Below are 24,103 nucleotides of genomic sequence, written 5' to 3'. Positions count from 1 at the left end.
TTACATAATGCTCTACTACAATGAAACTAATGAATACGGTCCTGTCTGTGTGCGCAGCCGTAAACCAGCCGTACTATTAACCAGCCGTACTATTTTTAACTTAAAAATACATAATGCCAGCATTAGTTTTGTGTTAGCCCGGATATAGGTTTACCCTCCAAGTCCCGTCCATATATCTTTAGACATATAGATTTAGACAAAGTTACACAAGACAAAGCTGAATGTGTGCCTGTTTATTTTCACAAAGTGTCATTTAGTTAACTTGAGGTCAACATTCTCGTCCCTTCTATCCAATCCCTGTAGTTCACACAGATATATTGAATATGTTTTGCTGTGTTTCTCTCCCTTCATCTGTTCAAAGGGCCAAAGCTTACTGTGCAACGGCTTTCATCAGAAGATGAAGGAGTGGTGGAAACCAGGTATTTGAGCATGTGGTTTCTATCCCAGAATCTCTGAAGAAATTGGTTATTTGGAAAGAAAAGAAAAAGAACCACAACTAAAAGGACTAATATTTTTATATAAAATGGTCGTCTTTAACCTTGTAAATTCTCAGTCAAATAAAATTAAACAGATTTGTCAATTTAATTTAGTTGGCAAAAAGTACTGTTTAAAGGATTCTCAGAAATTGATCTGAGCATAAAAAAAGTAAACAAAATGTTGAATAATCAACTAACCAAAGCAGCTATGATATAAACTGCGTACTGTAGGTTTAAAAACTTTCCCCCAGAAATCACAAACATGGTAACTGAAAAAATAACTAGTTGTTACTGGTATTTAGTCCACAACTTGTAACATGACATAGAATACTATCATAATCACACAAAATTATAAGAAAAGCTGCCACAGCTCTGCAATATGCATGTTCAGGTCTTTTCAAACTCCTGTGCTCGTTTTTCCAACCATCCAACTTTTCCCAACTGCTTTCAGAAAACATGTGACAACAAATGAATCTAAAGTAAAAAGAGTGGTGGGGAATCACGCCACAAAAAGTGGACGTTGTAGCTTTATGAATGCAGGGAGCTTTTTAAATGCCACACAATTTCTACAGAAGCAAATCAAGTTTGTAATCAAGTATATTGTTAAACCAGAGATGCTGAGAAATACACACATTGTGCTTTTTTGTTACTCAGTAAAACAATCGATTTCACATGGAAAGCTTTACACTCTCACACCGGCCTTTTTTTTATAGTTACGCATCACAAGCTAATGAAACACATTCTCACACATATTTGTATGTTGCTGTTGACTACCATACATATTTTTTATTGATAAGTTCCCATGATGGGCCATCCGAAGGGGCGGGACTTTGCCTCTCAAGGAAAATATGCATGTTTTCAAATAAGAACACAGATACACCAAAGACAACCTTAATTGCCATCAATGGTAAATATCAACAGCGAGTGTCGTGAAGAAGATTAATACACAACAGAGACACGCTGCAAACCATCTCTGAAGTTTGCTGACACGACTGGACTGTGACTTTGCTGACTCTGGACCTTATAACTCCCATTGACCTGTGGGCATGGGGGGATGGGGGGCCTCAGCATCTTATTAAGCCAGGTTTAATGGCCTTGACCCGAGCCCACAACCCCCAAAGAAGGGCCCTGGAGGAAGACCGGTCAAAGTTTCCATAATATTGGAGCGCACAAGGAACCCAGAGGTGTGGATTGCTCGGCAGGGTTTCATGTTTGCATCTATAAGATCGAATTCTTTGAACCAAGACTTTCCCAAGTGTCTCGCCTTAAAAAAGTGCTGAAGGTTGCATTCAAAGTCCGGCAAGTTTTTAAAGCACCACATTCAGTGACCTTAGCAGACAAAGCCCAAAACTATTTCATTTGGTTTCGAAGATTTTTCCTGTAACAAAGACACAATGAAGTTAAGAGCGAGTGAGGCCGCCGGCTAGATTCACACCTAGACCACAGTGTTTCACCTTTCCGACGCTCGCTCTCTGGTGGGAGTGCGTCAATTGTGTGTGCGCGCAAGAGTGTGTTTGTGTGTGTGCGTGCCCCCCCCCAAGTAATAGGGGAAATACTGATGATGTTTTGTGCGGCATGTGCATCAGACTACTTGACACCCAGGTAGCTCTGAATCTATATATTTAGTTTAAATTGTTTACTTTTAATAAATCAAATCTGTAGACATATCAGTTTTTTTCATTATAAATTCCTTTGTGGTGGTGTCAATGTATTGGTTCTTGCACATTACATCAACACGGTTCCAGAAGCAGTATTTGCTGAATACCATCAAATTTAATCTACACCATAAATAGTTTTCATAAGGGACTTGGAGACCTCTCTCTCCTCCACCTGCTTCCTTCACTAACTGCAATGTTTCTCTTCTCCCTCACTCTGCAATCACAGAATCCACCTTCACCCTTCTCTCCCCTTTAGAGGCGTTACGAACGGGTGCAACGTAGAGAACCACTAAAGCAATGTGGCCGTTGTAAAGCGACCATGGAATCAATGGGGGTTATAAAGAGGCAGAACATGTAGTCACAGCCGGTCAATCAGAGAAAGAACAGCACACATACGGTACACATCAGAGAATCCTCGCTGAGACAACGCCATCTCTTTGGGAGAAACCGTAAACACAAAATGAGTTTCTCTGATGACAAAAAGTTGACTTGTCGGGTAAGTCTGGAGAAAAGTGCTTAGCTGCAAATGGTATGCAAGATACAACAAGTCTTTACAGAGGACCCCTTACATGATTGCGAATAGTGATGCTTTATGGCACCGTTCTCCCCTACAAGCACCCAGCATGAGAACAGCTGTCCCTGTTACTGGATCAATATTTAGGGGGAACGGGCGGAGACACAGTACTGAATGAAGGCTCACTCAATAAGAAGGAAAACACATTGGTATCAACATATGCACTTCTACCAAGCAGTTAACCATGTGTTACAACAGGTGAATCTATTACCATGTTTTATGTTACAGCTCAACGAGAATTAAGGTCATGGTGTTACTGCACCGCTTGTAACTAATAGAATTTCATGCTGGGTATTTATTGCACAAATGGAATTTCAACAAGGCTTACCAGACTCCTGCAGCGCGTGAAAATATCACTGGTTGGGTTAGAAACGCACTGCGGAAGCTCAGGAGACTCTTGTGATTATGCAGATGCAGTGCCAGGCAACACAAGTAGAGCGAGAGACAATAACTACCTGCAGTGTGGATGAAGACACCAAAGTGAACCGGTTTCAGTTAGAAGCTGCTTGTTCCAGAATTACCAATGTTCCTTAACCACCAGAATTATTAGTGTTATATTAAAAGCACCATATTCTGACCACGTCACTCCCACAAGCATACATTAAACTCAGCAAAGCAGAAATTAAAGAGCCAAGATAAACTTTTATTTCTTCTCACATATTATTTCCCAGTCCTTGCACTTGGAATCGGAAAAGCTAGTAAGTAGTTTTACAGGGCGTCTTACCAGCCATGGCCTAGCAACACGCCACCTCGCAAATTCTTCTCAGCTCGTGATATTAAATTTAGCAGTGAAGAAAACCGAGCTTGCAAGATGTGCGGCCGCCTGGCTTTACGAGGCATTACTCCAGAGTTTGGCAGGTGTTAAGCATTCATGGCGCAACGCGAGCCGACAGGGGCCCAATTATCTTGGTCACAACAATCAGTGCGTGTGAAGAGACATCAAAGTACACCTGCAAGTATATTTTCCCATCAAAGTATGCACATTCATGACAATAACATTTTACCCTGCAGAATTCTCAATTGTCCTTTGTGCATCTTCTATTCCCCTTTCCACCAAACCTTTGTGCTGCTACTGAATTTTGTAAAAATGAGTCTATAAACAGGTTCATTACCTGCACTGCATTTCCCATTACGTATGGGAACCCATCGGAAAGGCGGAAGGAGACAGACACTTGATAGAGAGACAGCTCGCTGATAGCCGTTTCACTCAGTCTTCCCTTTACCATGGCTGCTTGTTTTTTCCTTCAACCCATCTTTCAAGCCCTTTACTTGCATCCTCTCTACGCTCCTGTTTGTATCGACAACAGGCTGTTGTTCTCCCTCTATTCACATTCCCTTCCAGCTGAGAGTAAGATTACAGAGAGGTAACACCACGTTCAAATCGAACATCCGGTTAAATTTCAGAAGTCATTCACCGCTAACATCATCCTTCACCAAAGGCTCCCGAGAGTGGGATCGACAGACGATGCTAGAACGGCCACTTCTGAGCCAGCCGACGACAGCGGGGCTGCGAAGTTGTGTGATCTCCTGGAAACACTTGGCTGGCAGGGGATCGATGTCGTATTAATGCAATTCCACCTACCCGATCAAAATTTGTGTCCCTGTGAAACGTTTATTGGATATGTGACTTTTGTTAGAGAAGAAACAACTAAAAAGAACATCAAGATGGAAAAACGACGGATATTACCGCATTATAAAATGACAATAAATCACATAAACAATAAGGCAGAGGAGAGTAGCCTGCTTGAGGTGGTTAAACGCTTTCATGACTATCAACTTTTTTTCATCATCTGTCAGGAACGTAGCAAGCGGTTATTTGAGTGAGAAACCTGTGAGCAATAAAAACCAAGTACTGATTAGTTGTCTAGCATGTACGTAAAATTTTGCAGAATGAATTTGATCTAATCCCAAAAGAAAGAACACAGCCCCCCCCCCCCCCACACACACACACAATTTAATAATTGTGTGTGTGTGTGTGTGGGGGGGGGGGGGTAAGAGGTAATCTCTGAATGTTCTTCTAGTAAAATATGAAGGACTGGGTCATAGCATTCAGCGGGCATGACTCTGCACAGCAGCTATGAAGTTTCTTCAGCACTTCAGTTGTGGTTCAATGCACGGTACTGCAGTGTCCCCTGCTGTTCAAGCAGAATACATAATGCTGTACCCCAACGAAAGAAACCCCTGGAACGTCACACAAACCTGGGGGAGGTAAATTACTTCATAATCAAGGATATTTACCCCATTAGAATGGTGTGTGTTGTTTCCTGCCTCACCTTTACCATCTATTTCGTATTACACTTATAGGAAAGGAAGAGAGAAAGGCTCAATCTGAAAACTCACTAATTTCTACCTAAAATAATGTGCAGATGCAGCTAGACCTTCAGAGGTACCGTGGAAATGTTATTCACCGTACATTAGGTGTAGTCAAGCCACCGAATCCTTCCCTTTCCCCGTCTACTCCACCTTATTTGTCTTCTCCTCGTCCACCACTACTACTCTTGTCCTCGCTCACAGTCTTGTGACGGTCCACACAATTTACTTCAATTATCCTCACTTCCGCCTCACCACTAACATCCATTATTGATTCCAGATCCGCAGGCTGTGGGCCTTATCTATACCCAACCACAGCCCCACGTGGAGGAAGCAGAACAGGAACAAATAATAGGACATTGGTTCATTAACACTTTCCACGGCTTTTCACTCCACCCACGTCACACCGTCACCTGCCTGACGAAAAACCGCTTGCAGAGAAACAATGTGGCGTGAAGGTCAGTTACACAGTACGGACGCTGTAAATGCAAAGTAACACTCCGCATCTCTCCTGCCAGAGTTTTTTAATACAATACCGGCTGACATTTAGTGATGCACAAACATAAACTGCTGTCACCGCACGCTAATGTAAAACATCCATCATCTTGAACGCCCGCCGCGGCACCTGCAGAGAGCCGGCGTCAACGATGCCTCGCTGCCATCTCGCGTTACGGCGAAGTTAAGGGGGAGGCTGAGTTCAAAGTGGGATTCATAATGCAATGCTGCCCCCTTGAGATGGGACTCAGGTTGTGGATGCGGGTGTGTGAGGTGTTCATTGGAGCATAGAGAAAGAAGTTTGGTAGAAACACAAAAGGAAAGATAGGAAACGGTCAGAATCTTATCTTTTTATCCCGTCGGCGTCTCTCTGCCACGGATCGGTCGCCTTCGGGCCTCGGTGTTCTGTTCAAAGTAGAAAGTGAGTAAGGTTTATGTTGTCAGGGCACGAGGGTTTACTTTAGTTTTGCAACTATTACAGACCCATGTCAGGGATGAGTTTAGTCCTTGATGAATACAGAAACGCCTTACATGCTATTGTGCATTATAGAGTTGCAAGGAGTTTGAGCGACTTTTACCTTCCACATGTAGGGACCGATTGTCTATCCGGTACGCAAAGCTGTAAGAGAAGATGAAAATTAGGCCTATTCGAAATACTTTTCTGAGTTTTTTTTCGATAGACCTAAATATCATTTGACACTGAGTGGCCAGTTTATTAGGTGCAGAGGGCCAAAACTAATTCAGTCTCATACAAACGTCCTGAAATAAATCCTAATGTGCCATTTGTTTCAACTGTTTCAACGATGAGAAATGTGATTCAACTTTATGATTCAATTGGAGGCTGAAGTGTTGCGCTTGCGTTGTGTTGAGATTATATATATATATATATATTATATTACACACACACACACACACACGTTTGTATTATTTTTGGCAAACCCATTCAAAAAGGTAGGCTAATACAAATCTATTTTTATAAAGCAGCACAAACTGGAGCATCCAATAACATTTCTCTAAAACAGTTTAAACAATATTATAATCTGCATGATGGTAGGGTTTTACAGTTTACAGTTTGATTAAACACTTTTAGCTCTAGCGGAGTTATGCACCGGAGAATAACATGCCTTGTGGAAAGGTCCTATTAGAGACAGTACACATTATTTTTCATCCCTTCAATACGTGTGTCCTAGTCTATCTATTGTTTGAATGTTTTAGGACAGAAATGATACTAACCTCTTGGAGAAATAAACGGCGTCAGGTAGAAAGTGACGCACTCTCCCTGAATGACGCAGGTGTTGCTAATTGGAGTAATTGAACAGTTTGTTTTGATCGTTGCTCTTTGTTGGTAGTGACGTTTTCCCACGTTGGGCATTAATCTGTATTAACACTAAGGCAACATAAAATAACTTCCACCCTTTTCGTTTTCGTCTTGTCATTGAGCCCAATGAGCAGGTGAGTGGACAGCAATGGAAGTTTGGGGCAACAAACAGGCCTCAGTTGGGTTCATTGTGTCAGTGGAAAGGGGCGTGGTTTCCTGGATATCATGTGGCGTTCAATAACTATCGGAAATATGACTCACTATTAATTTTGTATTAATGATGCACTTGATTCAATAAAACGGATGAATCACCCCGATAGGAGCGGGAAGCATATGATACCCCTTTTAATGTGTCAATGCATTATGTAAAACCCTACGTGTGCATTAAATGAAGGCCAATTTACAAAAATAGGTTAATATATAGATTTTTTTTTTACTCAATATTACATGAATATTACATTGTCTTTGAAGCAACTGCCAATACTATCAAGACCATTGTTTTTAATTTCTTGGTGCAACTTTCAGTATGGGTAAAATAATTGTGTAATTAAAACACCATGCATAATTCTAATGCATGTATTCAGTTGTACCAGCTTGTGTCTTTCTGGTGAGACGGAAACCATAAACAACCGATGCGCATAATGTTTTACTGCTGTCTTTTGACCAAAAGTGGGTCTTCAAAAATGCACGCACAATTGTATGTATGTATGTATGTATGTATGTATGTATGTGTGAGCGGGCGTGTGCGTGCGTGCGCGTATGTGCATGCATCGTGACCGTGCGACAGAGAAGCTCGGGACGAGCACCTGAAGGCATCACCAGCGCCACTCAGCGTTGTGTGCTCGCTGTGTTTGCCGCCTCGCTCCCCCTCCGTCCTCCATTAGAGCTCTGTTCCATCCCCACTGCACGGCGCAGGCCCGAAGTAGCGCAGCCGCTCTGAGGTTAGTGCCCTACCGCGCAATCTCCATCTATTTCAGCCCCGGCGCAGCCGCATCATCGAACCCGGCAGCGTTGTGGGGGGGTTTGAAAGATGACGATTGTTGTGATGTTGACCGTGGACGCGGTTTTTTGATACATTTGCGGCTCTTTTCTTTTTTTTCTCCCCCCCTCGCTGTCGCGCGGAATCGTATTCTAGGCGCGTATCGGCAACAAGCTCGCGAAGAGTAGAATAGCTGCGGATGAAGTAGCGCAGGCCGCCCGGGCCTCGCTTGTTTTTGTTTCGTATTGCGCGGGTTTCGCGCTAGCCGCCGTGCTAACCGAGGGGGGTCCGCCGCAGAACCCTCGCACGCGCACCGAATTCACGTTTTGTGTCCGATGTCCGGACGCGAGGGAAGCCGTCGCCGCTCACGACCGTAGCTAACGTCCATTCAGATGACCGAAGCTTCACCGCCGTGACGGTTAGCTGGCTAGCTAGCTAGCTAGCGCATTAGCGCGAATGCAGGACGGCGCTAGCTTAGCTCTGTTTGCTAGTTTGTTGTCAGCCCGACCGGCGCGTCTACTAAACGTTACTGCGCTGCACGAGCAGCGACGTTGCGTATATAATAAATATACGTGGGTTACAATGTGCTCATGCTGGCCGATGGGGAATCGGTGTGCTGGTACGCCGTGGATTGGATTAAACGACAATGTTATTATCGAGGCGCGCAGCATCCCGTTGCCCACAGGCAGCACATTCGGTGCAGTTGTTACAGGGGATATTGCATGTAAACAAGTCCGGTTGCTGTTAGTGACACAATTCGAACCCTTTTATACTTCATAGTTCTGCATTGGTGGATAACAACATTTGCCAATCGCGTATGGGAGAGTACCTGTTTGAAATGAATGATCCACATGTCAGCTTCCCACCGTGGATCAGTTGAAGTTATCCCCAACACATCTGCCCCCATAATGTAACGTCTACACTGACTATGTATTAATAGAATCCTGGATAACTAAGTGGACAAAAGCATATCTTATTTCTTATGATTATACACTAAATATTATGTATTCAATGCGTCACGGCATTGTAGGTTTTTACATGGAATTTGTTTTGAAAAATAGCGTTCAACCCATTCTCGACATTCATACATAATAGTTCAGCTTTTCAGCCCTCGGTCAGACTATAATGCCACACTTAAGTCATCTGTAAGGAATGAAAAAGAGAAACTTACTGCATTTAAACTGGCCTGCTGCTACTAACTCATGCACTAAGAAATTACTGTTTGAATGAGTTCAACCTAAGGAGTGCTGATAAACGTTATATGTGTATAAATGTCTAATATGTGCTGAATACTGCTTTTTAAACCAATTTCATGTAATCTATTTAAGACATGACACATTAACACCTGCATTTATGAATGCCACAGTTTTGTAAATAAACTGTTAAAGTTAAATGCCCTTCATGACTTTTTTTTGTAGTGCACATGGTTACAGAAATACAATTACAGATTCATTTTTATTTCATTCCAAGTACGTGTTGAATCATATAATCATAAACACGTTTTACAACACAGATACTAGTAGGTTTTGAGGTATTTTTAATTGGCTCACCCAGTGAGGCCAAGCACTGTGATACCCAGATAATCGGGGTACACTTCCCGGTCCCCGTCCTCCCCGTTTTTTTATTTATTTTTTTACAATGGGGACCATGAGCCCGCTCTGGCACTTTACGGGCCCCGACCCCCACGAAAGCGCCACGCGATACCGAAGAAACGTGTCAACCAAGACGCAAAGTGTATGCAATGATAAGCATCCGCAAGACTTGCCTCCCCATGCGAGTTCTGTGTCATCAACGAAAAGATGAAATCGATTCTTGATCTCACCCTGCATCTCTTTGTTTCCCTTTTCTCTCCTCAGTCTTTCTACCGTGGATCCAGCTGTGCAAACCAGGTGGCTAATCATGGATGAGCACGTCATTCACCAGACAGAACACATGACCACCATAGAGGCCAGCGCCGTCAGCCAGCAAGTTCATCAGGTGCACTTATAAGCAGAATAGTTAAACGGGCAATCAGGAATGATGAAGAGACAGACACCCTCCTTCCCATATTAACAAGATAGCTGAACATTTTTTTCCAGCCAGTTGGATTGTTACACTGGAGCAGAGCGATTTAAACCCATTCTACTTGGATCATTACTGTGTCTAGGTACACGTGGCCACCTACACCGAAGCTTCCATGATGAGCGCAGAGGAAGACTCGACGTCTTCGCCAGATGATGACCCTTATGACGACACGGACATCCTCAACTCTGCTGGCACGGATGAGATCACCGCTCACCTGGCGGCCGCAGGTACACCCGGACTTGACACAGTAGTGAGAAGCCGAGCATTTGGGGGATCCAAAGTAGTGCGGAGTAGGATTCATTAATTAAAATAAATTTAAAAAAGATCCAACCAATGTCTGGCAGACAAAGCAGACGATTGTATCTTGCATCTCCACATTCTGCTAATCCAGTAAAACATCCTGAGTTCAGTGTAATGCTTTTGACTGAACAGCAGGTCGTGCCAGTGGACTGTTAAGTGGAGACAGCGGCACTCTGATGTCTTGCGTCTCATCATGTTACTGACTTTTCTCTTTATGTATTCGCGCTGTATTTAAAATGTCACTTTCATTCTTTTAAAAAGAAGTATAGAATCCAAACCCAAAGAAGAATGGTTTGTGCGAGCTGCACATTCATAAATATTAAAAGCTCTCATCGGGGAGGGAAAGAAACAGGAATCTAAGAGAATTTAGAGAACATCCTTCATTTTGATTACCAGCCTCTATATTTACTAACAATAAAAAACGCTCTTCCTCTCTCAGGGCCAGTTGGCATGGCAGCTGCTGCTGCCGTAGCAACAGGAAAGAAAAGGAAGAGGCCTCATATCTTTGAATCCAACCCCTCCATCCGCAAGAGGCAGCAGACACGTCTGCTAAGGTGATCTTATGACATCAGTCGACAGTTCAAAATGTCATTTACTGCACCCAAGATCACTGTGCACGCTCAGACAGAGTTTGTGTTGTGCATTCACTGTAAACCAGGAGATAAATGATGGTGCGTGCTTACAGGAAACTGCGAGCCACCCTGGACGAGTACACTACCCGAGTGGGCCAACAGGCCATCGTGCTGTGCATCTCCCCCTCCAAACCCAACCCCGTGTTCAAGGTGTTCGGGGCAGCTCCTCTGGAGAATGTGGTGAGTGGAACAGTCCGCCTCAAATGTTGAATGATCCTCCCAAAGTAAATCGCCACAGCCGCGGCACCGAACTGAAGCCGACTGTTTTGCCGTCCTCCAGGTGAGGAAGTACAAGGGCATGATGCTGGAGGATCTGGAGAACGCTCTGGCGGAACACGCCCCCGCCGGTGGAGACCTGGCCTCAGAGTTGCCGCCCCTCACCATCGACGGCATACCTGTCTCCGTGGACAAGATGACCCAGGTCAGGCTCAATCTTGCTTAATCTGGTCCATTAAACAGTCGGTCCCAGCAGGGGGCGCCAGTTAGCCACAAATCGGCATCGCAGCTTGTGTTTTATATCTGCTGGGAGTTTAATGTAAATCAAGGTTAACTAGTACCTTTCATCTGTTTTGACATGTCAGTCAATGTCAATTTATTAGTTTGATTCATGCATATTTATCCAGTAATTATTTCTAAAACATTTTAATTCATTTTCCTGGTTGAATCGGGGCTTTGACGTAGTCATCCAGGCCTCGTAGGGGGCCGTCGGCATCTGTAAACAGGCACCGTGTCCTCTCCTGGCTGGACTTGTTGTGGCACGGGTGATCGGTGACGTGCGGATATTACTGATCCTGGCGGATCTTACGCTGCAACATTAGGACCGTTGGCAGCTCGAGTGCTCTTCTCCCCTCGAGGGAACCCGACTTGTTTACTCCTCCACCCGAGGGCTGCTGACGCATTCTGAGGATCATCGTCAGAGCAGCCGGCATTACGGCGGCCCTCGGAGATGGCCCCCCCGCCCGCGGGGAGAGCGCTAGCCAATCCCGGGGCCCGATGTGTCCTCGGAGGGCCGGGGGTTAGTTTTTGCCTGTTTTGCTGGAGGGGGTTGTAGGATAAGATTAGCACGAGCAACATGTTGCCTCACTCAGCGTGGCCAGGCCAGGTGGAAAGGTGTGGAGGTGGGTGTTCTTTACAGGTGTGTGCTGGCGCCGGGATGATGTCCAGTCCCCGGAAAGGTTGACCTTTTCAAGGACACGTGTGAAAATGATATACATCTAGATATAGATATAGATCTATATATAGAGCATCTGTAGCAGGTGATCCTGGGTCCATCCTGATCCCAAGATTACCCACTGGCCTTGTTAGGACCAGGTACCCGGCAACATAGCAGCCTTGATGCTGATTGAACCATCGCCGCAGGGATTAGAATGCGGGGGGGGGGGGGGGGGTGCCGGCACAACACGCCACTTAACTCGCTAGCCACTGTAATTAGGCCATCTGGCCGAGCACACACGCATCCACGCATGGACGAGCCACAGGTGGAAATGCAAGCATCTTTTTGCCGCTAAATCCGTCTTTCGGGGGTTAATCCCAAGTGGTTCTGTCAGTATGTTTGCTGCCTCTGCCGCAGCCACCCGACAGGTTTTTCCCCTCAGTGCTGCCGTGATAAAGCAATGACCGTCCATTTTATATCAAGATCCAAGTCGACACAACTCTGGGTAAACTTGGTTTGTGATTGTGAGTTTAAAAATAAAGATTGGGGCGCGGAGGGAGGATGGAGGGATTTATTTCCAAAAGTAAATTTAGCCTGTGATGTCATGGCAGGCAGACACAGCAGTGCCTCATTGTGCAATGTAATCCCCACCCCGGTGAAGCTTTCATATTACCGGGACACTGAGGACACCGGCGCAAAACGCCCACCCGGGCCCGTGAGTGTGAGAGAGCACGCTTGTTCTCGAAGGGGTGATGGTGGGGCGGATAAGCCGGCGGATGATCAAATGAAATGATATTTTTTCGATGAGGCTGGAGGCTTCTTGCTGGGTCGGCAGGTTGGGCGGCTGAACGATGTCCGTTCTCCCTTTTTATGTTCCCACGGTGGCCGCCTCAACCCGCCAGGCCGGAGCCACGGCCACCGTTAATAAAAAATCAAATTTTTCTGCTTTAAAAAAAATAATTTACGAATAATGTTTCTATTTGCGCCCGTCAGCGGGTTCCCATATCGATACGTCCCCGAGAGACACCGCGGGGCGTTCCTGGAGTCTTATGTGTCCGCATCATCTCATCTTCTCCATGCATCTCTCCCTTTTGCCTCAGGCCCAGCTGCGAGCGTTCATCCCCGAGATGCTGAAGTACTCGACGGGCCGAGGGAAGCCCGGCTGGGGGAAGGAGAGCTGCAAGCCAGTGTGGTGGCCGGAGGACATCCCCTGGGCCAACGTCCGCAGCGACGTCCGCACAGAGGAGCAGAAACAGAGGGTGAGAGAACTGCCGCAGTAATGACGCCGCACTTTGATACTACTGCAGGGAAGCACTGTTTTCCCCCCTTTTTCGATTGCATTTTGTCTAGGTAAACCTTGATTTTTGCACTTTTTACAGGCAAAATAGTCTCTTTTGTACGTTAGATCCCCAAATCTCAATGGCGGCGGTCCTTAAAAGACTAATTTGCCATAATAACTACGGTTTGTGTTTCCAAAGGTGTCTTGGACGCAGGCGTTGCGGACCATCGTTAAGAACTGCTACAAGCAGCACGGCCGCGAGGATCTGCTGTACGCTTTCGAAGATCAGATCACGACGACCACCACCCATCACCATCTGACCACGGCGCAGAGTATCGCTCACCTCGTTCCCCAACAAACCGTCGTACAGACCATCAACAACCCCGACGGAACGGTCTCGCTCATCCAGGTGCGTTTTAGATCGGGTTCTTTTTTTGCCAAATCTGCAGTGCGAAACGCCAATCCCTTCTCGCTTGTTGTTGGGTTTTTTTTGACCGCTCCCCCTTTTCTCTCAGGTCGGCACGGGACACACGGTCGCCACCCTGGCAGATGCGTCGGAGCTGCCGGGCGTCACAGTGGCTCAGGTCAACTACGCCACTGTGACTGACGGAGAGGTACAACCTCATGTGCACTACACAGACCACGACAGACATTTGTTTACTGCAGACAAGCTGCAGCGATGAACTCTGATGATATACGACTTCCTCATTTCCTCCCAACACAATTGAATTGATGGATCAAATACCGGTGCCACAATATCAGAACACAAGCGCGATAACCAATAATGATAACGTGCAATCTTGTTTACCTAAACCCAGATCCTCATTTGCTCTCTCTGTGAAATTTTATATTTTCCCTCTGCAGGTGGAACAGAACTGGGCCACCCTCCAGGGGGGTGAGATGACAATCCAAACCACTCAGGCCTCAGAGGCCACGCAGGCGGTAGCATCCCTGGCAGATGCCGCCGTAGCTGCCAGTCACGAAATGCAGCCAGGAGCCACAGTCACGATGGCTCTTAACAGGTGAGGGGGGGGTGAATACGGAAGTTTTTTAAGTTAGAAATAAATAGCATCTTAGTGTTTCTTATTTACCTTTTATTTACATATAGTACTTATTAGAACCTCATAAATTAGTTCTGAATTAAGAAAGAAATGCATATCTACATATTTTATTAACGTGTGCATATTCGCAGTCAATATTTGGGGTTTATTTGATGATACCGTCAGATTTACACTTTTTTTAACATACACACACTGTCAGGTTTAGGTTACACCGGTTAACTGCCTTTCATGCCTCTAGTTCAGCATCTAATTAATTAGCCTGTAGCTTTACAGGGCCAGGGTTCACAATTCCATGTGCTAATTGCATAGTTTGATTTTGTTTACCTAAAAAAAAAACTAGTGCACGTGTTAAATGCTTGATTTCTTGGTCGTACGGCTAAAATCATACACACATGTACTTGTTCCTGGGATTAAAAGACTAAAGAGTTACGGGTACAGTATGCAGACCTTTAGCGACAGGCTGCCTGCGGATTCAGGAAATAGTATTACGACTGAAAACAATATCAGCGACCAATGTCTCAACCGCAGCCACTCTATTAATAAGCGATGGGTGGGGTTTGTTGTTGGTGTGTTGCTTTTCTGGAGGGAAATCAGCGACACGCGGTGCTATTCAGACGGGATTTACCGTAGCATCTTAAGTCGCGTCCCATGGAGGGCCGCGTTTCTGCAGGATCCCATTACAGCGAAGGCGTGTAGGTGATTATGATGAGCTGGTCGTCTTTAGCGCCAACTCAAAGCTTTAGCTCCACTGTTGTGGCCACTTCCCGGGTCTACATATATAATGTCCTCGATTGTTTTTAAAATCTTTTTAACTAAACGGCAGATGAATCCCGCTGACTTGTTGAGAACCCTAACGTGACACTACTGCTGTTTTTTCACAGCAGCGGTGTCAAGGTAATCATTTCCGATGTGTATGGGTATGTCCCATTGGGGCTTGTTACCTGCACCCACCTGAGTCCCCCCTCCTCCCGCCTCTCCTCCCCTCCCCTGTGTACATGTGCCAAGCTACTCTGAGCTCCGCTCAACAGGCTCTGGAACATTTTGTCCCCACCTCCAGAGGGAGAAAACAGGTTCTTTCTCCCTCTATCTTTGCTAATGTGTGCAATAAAAAAAAACATCTTCGTCAACTTGACAACATCTTTGTCAACTGCAAAAGCAGAGACTGTAAATAACAAGTGGACGTAGTCACCAATTGGTTTAATTACAATTATGAAGCCTTGAGTTTAGCATGTTGACCAGCCTACATCTTTTCTTTTTGCAATCAGAAGTGATGCGAGAGACTGAATTCAACTAAACCTTCGCTGTGAAAGTGTTAAAGCTAGAAAGACGAAAACCGCTCAAGCTGCCAACGCCGCGGTAGCGACTTGTTGATCATACGCCACGGCCAAAGCATCCCCTGCTGTATCCTCCATTTTACTCTGAATGGGACCAGCATTTAAGAAATGACCATCATGCTTTATTGAAGATGGCATGAAACTATTCATTGAGGCCAAAAACTCATGTTCACAAGTTTTATTGAGGTAATAAATGAAGTCATAAGACAGTCAGTTTTCCTATACATTAGAAAGTTACTTCCACAATACCCAGAGAGAACCTGTGCGAACACAATGAGTAAAGCCATCTCTTTGCCAACCATTTCATCTGCAATGCATTTACAGCTAAGGAGGGAAACTACGGGATGTAAACCAAAACCACACCAAGGATGATCCCAATTCAATATCTCGAAGGCTCGAAAAACAATTTTGTTTCTTCACCCATGTTGATAAATTACTGCGATTGTTTCAACCAAAAAAACTTCCTGGTGCGTGTCATCATCATCATACCAACCCTATGAGTGCATCAGCACCGATTACTGTCTCCATCTGTACTCCCTTAGCTCCGCCCCCTACCCCTTATCCTAAAGTTCCATCTCAGATGTGATTATCAGCCAAGCTGTGAACAGTTCCATTAGTTCATAACGAAGCTGCTGCCTTAATAGGCTCCCGGTAATTCCACTGGGTGGATCTGGTCAATAAAACTGCTTTGTTAGACCCGGAGCACCTGGCCGTTTGGGAGATGTGACAGATTCTCCATAAGTCCAGACTAGAAAAGCCTCTTACAGCTCACACACTCCTACCTCTTCACCCCACATCTCAGTAATGACCCCTGCCTTTTGTGTGCGTGCGCGTGTGCGCGCGCTTCTGCTTTGTACCAATGATTTTACCCAAAAGCTTAATCGAGTACGTTCATCTCATGAGTGTTAAAAGGAAAGGTTCATTTCCGTGTTTTTGTACATCCTAATGGATGTGCGTGTGTGTGTGTGTGTGTGTTCTTGTGCGTTGCAGTGAGGCAGCAGCCCATGCTGTAGCCACGTTGGCAGAGGCCACCCTGCAAGGCGGGGGGCAGATTGTCCTGGCAGAGACAGCCGCTGCCGTCGGGGCGCTGGCAGGAGTTCAAGATGCCACAGGTACGCATTCACCAGGGATGCTCTCAACAAGCAGAAGAAAAAAAGCAATGAACCCAGTCTCCTGCAGTACAAAGTCTATTCTGTTATTGTCTCTCGCACTAGATGATAATATTGTGCGCTCATGACGCAAAAAAAAACGCAAACTGTGTGAGTCTGAAATCAGTCTCTTTATTCATAACTTCCTGTATAATAGATCCACAATAATTTACTTTTTGGTGACCCCCCCCCCCCCCAAAAAAAACAGTGATTTTCTGAATGGTTTACAGCCACTGGCAGGTCTAATTAGTCCCACTAAGTTTAAGCTCCCACGTCCACTCTAATCTACTCGGTGCTGATGTGCCAGATGGCGTGTTTTTTGCGTGTGTATTTCATAGCAGTGCTCCATCTTTTTTAATGGTACCTTAGCTGTACAACCCCGTCGCCAATCCCCCCCCTCCCCCCCCGTTCGTTGCTGGGATTGGACCAATTTGTAATGACGGCCTGAGAACCTTGTTGGAAGGCATCGACACAATAAGAGTTAGTGTAAAGGTACCGCTTGTCAGTGATTAACATCGCTGGATAAGATGCTAATTTGAGGTTGATTTCTGCATGTAGACTGGAAATGGAAGTGGCCTATTCCACGAAAAGATATTTTGATGCGTTATATTTCATCTGCATGTTGTTGCGTATATATTGCCGTCCTTTTATTTGTAATTATCGCTGGTGTCGAAGCAGTTCAATCGTCTCTTTTTAGCAGATCTATGAATCAGTCATTTGTAATCAATGCAGTGGTGCGACAAACGAATCATCGTAACCCAGTTTTTTTTAATGCTTACAACCATCGAATAGATCAGGAAGCCAGACAAAGCGTTTAGTTGGACACACGTTTTAATCAACTGTCAATCCTGTTGTTATTTCTATCTTCTAGTCATCACCTTCCTACAGTGGGATAAACACACACACGCACACACAATATTCCACGGGCATGAACAGGATCCTCAGGGGCCCTCCTAAGGAGGACCAATCCTCTCCATTATCAGGCCATGGTCTAATCACGGGGCCAGCTGTCAGCATGCAACCCCAGGTTCCCTCGTTTGGCTATACACATTCACACATACATGCTGCATGAATATAGGCCAAGTTCTAAATGAAACAAGTGTATCTGCATACCTATTTTTACCTATGATTTCCTTGTTTTTTCTTACTTCTTTGCACCAAAGCATTACTCTTTTCTTTTGAAACACCACAGTGATCTTTAGACGCTTTACCTAATGTCGCCTTTCTAGCTCGTACAGCTCAGTGTGTGGCTCCATATATTACAAAAGGAGGCTTTCAAATTGTGCCGAAATTGGCATTTCATGCAATCTTTCAATGGGAAGCTTCGCTGCACCAGTATTTTAAAGTATAAAATTAAAAGAACAAAAACAAATGTGGGGCTTAAATAGCTGGAATTTTATTTAATAATTGAAAACCCATTGGCTGTTTCTATTGGCTAAACAATCCCGTTTTTAAATGAAATCCAGTTACTCAAAAGAACATTTAATTCCATCAGAGACTGTATTATAACGGAAACCCCAGGCAAATTATATACAAACAATATTTGTTTGGTGTCTTGCTTCCTAAACCACGAGGAGTCATTTGGCTTCAATAGCTCACTTAAAACAGGTATTGGAGCTGCCAAAGTCAGTCCTTCTACTGAGTATTGACCTCAGCTAATCACTGAAGTGCGACACAGTGGAGAGCTCCATTTGAAGTGCACCGACCCAGACAACACTGATTGGCCTGTCTAGCGTCACACACTAATACACACACATCATAGGACCCTTAATGTCCAAGTAATGAGGCCCTTCAGTCTGTAACTCTGCTAAAACTGCACGTCACTGTGCCAGGCCCAGTGCCCTCCTCCCTAAGCCCTCCTCCATAATCACTGCCAGCACAATTACCTGCATCAGCAAAATTTAACCCCCTCCAGAAAATCAGTGGCGAGTGGGCCGATGGAGGGCCAAGAAATACAACATGGGAAGTCATTTTTACTTGAAAGATCAATCATTGTGCACATGCATTGTATACATGGACGTAAACCTTTTTGAATGGAGTCCAGTGTCATAGCTCACATTGTTAGCCACCGCCATCCACTACACTGACCTTGTTGCCTGCCTGTGACACTGACAGCTTGCAGGGTGGGGCAGAGGCCCACGTGACTGCAGCAATAATCCCTACGGGCACACACACACACACACACAGCTGGACACGAGCTGAGAACGTCTGAGAACAATCGGAGCATTTGTCAGAAATACCCTCTATAAAACATGGCTGCCTGCTTTCAGACGACTAGCTGGACCGGACTGCCTCACAAACACGCCATTTCAAACTCGGCCTAGTGACAAAATAACCCGAGCAGACAAGACTTTGATAGGCCAGAGACAAAACAAGACAAAAAAAGTCTTTACTTCTTAGATCCTCGCACCCACCAATGCTCCCAGATACATTTGAGGTAAATTGAGTAACCGGTAATGATTTGTTGGAACTTTTTTCCAAACGGGTTACTTAATTAGTTACAACACTTTAACTTCTAATTAACTGGGATACCTTGCATTCAACACTTAACACATACGGTGTCGTGGCGCCGTGTCTAAACCCCCAAAACCGCGCGTCTGCTTCTTCCCTTCAGGTCTGGTCCAGATCCCAGTCAGCATGTACCAGACCGTAGTGACCAGCCTCGCCCATGGAAACCGGCCCGTCCAGGTCGCCATGGCACCCGTCGCCACGCGCATCGAGAACACTGTCACGCTGGACGGCCAGGCGGTGGAAGTCGTGACTCTAGAACAGTGACAATTAAGGCCCTGGAAGGAGTAGGAGGCACTTGAACGGCCACCATGGAGATTTGTCCATCCTACTGTTTCCAGCACATCGCGCTGTGTACAATGTCAAATATATTTTAAATGTACACCCTCAGGGGAGGGTGAAATTGAGTTAACAATGTGTTTACTATGTAAAGATGTTGTTTTTTTTGTTGGTACATTTTTCTCCCAATTAGCGTTTTTTTTTTTTTTTAGCTCTGTGATGTTGAGTATTTAGTATTTATTTGTTTACAATGAACCTTTACTTAAAACAAAGATGAACCAAAATGCCCGGGGAGGAAAGCCAGCACTGGTATGGATTTTCATCACTGTTGTCCGTGTGCTTCACTGTTTTGTTTTTAGGATGCATTTACAATCCAGTGCCATAGTCGGACGTCCCTCCCTTTTATGATTCCCATATCGTTGATCACTATTCTAAAAAGGTCACTGTTTCCGCCTCAACCTTGAATGCCAGCATTGGAGCTCAAAGACATTTCACACATTAGATTATGAAATACTACGTTGAAATACCATCTTGTATTGCATCGTGCGCATTTCCCTGTGCGGTTTTGTTGTAGTCCGCGCGCACATGCCATGATTTGTGAAGACTCAGGATACACCACAAGCTGTTTGTTTTTGTTTGTTTTTTTACTGCTGGATTACTGAGCTGCCATCCCAAAGCAGCTAATTTGTCTATTGGATCCGTTTATTTACAGTGCATGGATAGGGGCACCCCTTGGCATGTTATTTTTTAAACACAAACTGTATGTCACTGAGGATTTGTTGGTCTGCATCACCTTGTATATCGAAAGCAGTTCTTCCTCTCGGGCTGCAGGATGTGTGATGCTAATATAAAACATCTTGCAACAAAAACATGTGATTGCCAAGAATCACCTTGGTTTAATGCAGCCACAACAGTTGGTTGAACTCTCACCACTATTTAAAAGAAGGTCCAATAAAACGACTGACTGTTCACCATTCATTCAGCATCTCTTGATTATCAGTACACTGTGTTATGCACCTGTCAGTCACTTTCCTTAAACAGACAGGTGACTCAACGGAGTCAAAGAATGGTGCCTTTTTCCAATGATGTGCAACAATTTAGTATCAACGGTAGAACAGAAAAAAAATAAGATGAAGCCTCATTGATGCATTCCCATCATATATTCTATGCCCCATAAAGCCTGATCTGGCTACCAATACAGCAACGTGTACAAATACGCCTCCTAGAAGTTTCTCCTGCTAGACCTCCGCTGGCGCACGGTGCCATGGTCCAAAGATGTCCAAACCTAAGAGAGAACGGTAGGTAGATCAGACATCTGAGTTTGTATTGTCCTCCACAGTCTTTGGCATATGTCACAGTGGTAAAGGATGCCACTGAGACAGCGTTTTCTACCAATGATCCACAGACCTGTTGCTCTCCAGACGCCCTCCAACAATATTGTGTCTCTCATGCTTTAGTAGAGTTTGAGAATTGATTTTATCTTGGTCTCCCCTAATCACGAGGTAGTGGAAAGTATCAATGTAATGTATAACAGCCACGGGCCCCCCTGTTGTAAGGGAGGTGCGAAGATCAGCAGTTTGATTCCAGCTGATGGAACTTCTCCACAACGCTCATGAAGCAAAGATCCTCGATAGAAGCTTTTTATGAAGGGTTGTCACATGCTGCAGACATTCCCGTTGGGTATTCTAGTCTATTCTGTACACTGACGTTTGAGGCGCGCTCCCGCTAACTGAGAGTTTGGTTCAGCCCAAATGTCAAATCGCTGATCGTTGAGGGCTCTCCGGCAGACATTTGGGGTCCTTTATGAACCCTTTCCGCAGGTCGCCATGAGATGCCCACTTTCAAATAAGCCGGGAAGACGTTCAAATGAAGAGTATGAAATAAATACCCTCAATTGTAAATCATTTTCTGGCGGGACACATGGCAGCAAAATGCCGTCCCATTCACACCATTTCATTCATGTCATATTTAAATTGTTGCTTAAACAATTGTAGCCGGTGTCACTTGGCTTTCCTTTGCCTCACTGTTGATATGTTAGCCCGGCTATGTATATACATCAATACAACTACTTCTAACGACATTGATTAAATGTGGCTTTACTGACTTTCAACTGAGAAATAAAGCCTACCTCATATACATGTTGGCCCAATATAGCTAGCTGAGCACTGGAGAGTGCATAGCACAAAAAGAACATGGCTAAACCAAGCCACCCACACCAGCTATGAACATCACTGAAAACAAAAGATGATGGCAGTACTTACAGTCAATGTTGCTACAAGAGCACATGGACGTGGACTTTGAATACGCATTTCCCCGATGAGCTTTCTACCCCCGACTGCGAGGAAACAAAATGGCCGCCTTCAGGGTTCAAAGGACAAGCAATTAATACAAACCCAAATAAGCACCACCTACTGACTGTACAATGAACTGGAGAGTCTTCGTCCCAGGTCCAAGTGCACTGTATGCATCAAAAACGTAAGCGTCCAGCCATACAAAAAAATTGAATTTACCAGAAGTCAGTGTTTTCTACAGTATCAACCTTTTAAAACTCCCACTCGCACCCCCTGAGGAGAGTATCGGGCAAGGTTAAGCCGGGTTCAGGAGCAGGTGGAGACCAAAAGAGAGCTGAAATTGTTAATATGGGACTTATATTTGGCAGATGGCAGAAAATAATTCATTGTAATTGTTTAATTGTCCGCTGTATGACTGTCAATTTGTTTAGCTTGCTAATTTTTCATTAGCAATTTAAGATGTATCATATCAGAGTAAGCTAAGAATTGGGCTCAACACGAAAATGTATTCAAAATAACTATCTCCTCCATCCACACACATGGTTTGTGGTTTCACAACTTGTATTTCCCCTTTTGAAGGGTGTCACACATCTCTGCATGTCGTCTAGTAAGGACAGTGGCCATAAAACCCAATAACTTCCCCACCCTCCTCTACAGCACCCCCACCTTCCTTCCCTTGACAAACAGGGCCATGATTACATCATAAGCTGCCTGAACCTCCTCTGCTTTAAAGCCTGGGATTTGCTAGCCAGGCCCTTCTGTTGCAGAGTAAAACAGAGAGAGAGAGAGAAGCGTTCGGGCCTTAATCTATCGTGCATCAGTGTACGTGCCGCCCTTCCTCCAGATTAAAGCAGAAGCGGGTTGCATTCACGCAGATGAAAAGATCCCATTTCCTTTCTTGTTTTATGTATCATTATAAAAATGCCTGTTTTGGGTTAATAAAGACACTATATATGTTTATCTTATTGTCTCTGTTTTTGTGTGTCTGTGTTGGAGAGATGAAACTTTGTATGAGGTTGAAGTCATTCTAGTGTGTGTTATTGCAGTTCAAGAAGATCTTATTGATGTGCTTTCTTGGAAAAAGGCCCACAACTCGTGCTACCTGAGCCTCTACCTCCCCCGTCTCCCTCTGCGCACCATCCACTCAGCTACACGCAGACAAAGTGCATCAAACCTTTCAACTGTGCCATTAATGATAAACGTAACGGAGTTATGAAATGCCACAAGCCCAAAAAGGACAGAACTCGTTTTAAAGGGACACCGTGAACTCCAGTCACAAATCACAATAGTGTGGATGTATTTAAATACATTTTTGTTTTCATAAAACGGTAAAGAATTACACCGCTTTTTGAGTGAGTAACATCTTTTTTTGTCTCATTCCAACATATGAACTAAAAAAAAGGTACCTAAAAATGGTGTAGAATAAAAGACATGCAGAGATATTAACTCTGTATTATATATTTCTCAACAAATACCGCAGTATAACATTTCATGCTAAAATTGGACTGCAACTTGCTTTCTAAGAGCTAAACTGATATTTTTCATATCCTGAAAATTCTCTTCAACGAAATACTAGTTTCTATTGTTTACAAATGTTTTTTTTCCCAATCCACCTCCAATATTGCACTTAACTAAGCTTAAATATTCTATTTAGTAAAAACAAGATAATGTCGTGTCACTATTCAGTGTCAAATACGCAGTATATTTTCTATATAACAATGCCATTATGAGAAGCAAGTCACTGGGGGAACGCACATTTGTTGGTTTATTGCTGCACCTGCGTCCGTCTCGGCCTCAGAGCGGCGTTCTACAAAGAAAGAACCAGCGCTCCATTGCGTGTTACAAGTTACATCAGCGTGCACTGTCCCAAACATCACGTCCATCCGACTGAAACCATCCAACAGGCATTGGGCTCGCGCTCCGTCCTGGGGGGCAATTTGTTTAGTGGTGGAAGATCGCTTGGGGCAGAGACAAGCTGGTGCTATTGATTCCCCACAGCTGGGTGGATCAGTGGACAGGCCTTCAGCGGCCCGGCTCCACGGGGTTGGGGGGGGGGGCACGGCAGGGTGAGAGGGGAGGGGCTGTTCATTCTTGTTGCCTGGAGTTGTGCGGGCAGACTCCAGGGCAGAGCTTTAATCTCCACTAATCGTTTCTTAATACGTGCATCCCAGGCCCTGCACCCCCCCCCCCCACACACACACACTCCCACATGGACACAAATACATACAACATACAAACTGCTAA

General features: G+C 44.8%; 1 protein-coding gene across 7 annotated transcripts; it reads left to right on the top strand.

Moving 5' to 3' along the window:
* The first annotated feature begins 7,474 nt into the window (after positions 1 to 7,474).
* Positions 7,475 to 20,546, top strand: nrf1 (nuclear respiratory factor 1). Of its 7 annotated transcripts, none has more exons than XR_013467264.1 (13): positions 7,493 to 7,772; positions 9,667 to 9,787; positions 9,957 to 10,101; positions 10,614 to 10,728; positions 10,860 to 10,986; positions 11,087 to 11,227; positions 13,060 to 13,218; positions 13,438 to 13,647; positions 13,754 to 13,852; positions 14,103 to 14,260; positions 16,624 to 16,745; positions 17,653 to 17,808; positions 19,396 to 20,546. XR_013467264.1 is itself a non-coding variant. In XM_040175364.2 (12 exons), exons 2-12 carry the CDS (start codon positions 9,710 to 9,712, stop codon positions 19,554 to 19,556), a joined length of 1,515 nt encoding a protein of 504 aa, XP_040031298.1. In that variant the 5' UTR covers positions 7,475 to 7,772; positions 9,667 to 9,709; the 3' UTR covers positions 19,557 to 20,546. The 7 variants fall into 7 exon arrangements, 5 of the variants coding, with proteins under 5 accessions (XP_040031298.1, XP_040031295.1, XP_077956430.1 ...); XR_005712123.2 differs by having other exon boundaries at positions 7,617 to 7,772; positions 14,088 to 14,260; XM_040175364.2 differs by lacking the exon at positions 17,653 to 17,808 and having other exon boundaries at positions 7,475 to 7,772.
* The last annotated feature ends 3,557 nt before the right edge of the window (positions 20,547 to 24,103 follow it).

Source organism: Gasterosteus aculeatus, chromosome 4 (genome assembly GCF_964276395.1).
Source record: "Gasterosteus aculeatus chromosome 4, fGasAcu3.hap1.1, whole genome shotgun sequence".
Classification (NCBI taxonomy): domain Eukaryota; kingdom Metazoa; phylum Chordata; class Actinopteri; order Perciformes; family Gasterosteidae; genus Gasterosteus; species Gasterosteus aculeatus.
This window is presented reverse-complemented; position numbering and strand designations above follow the sequence as displayed.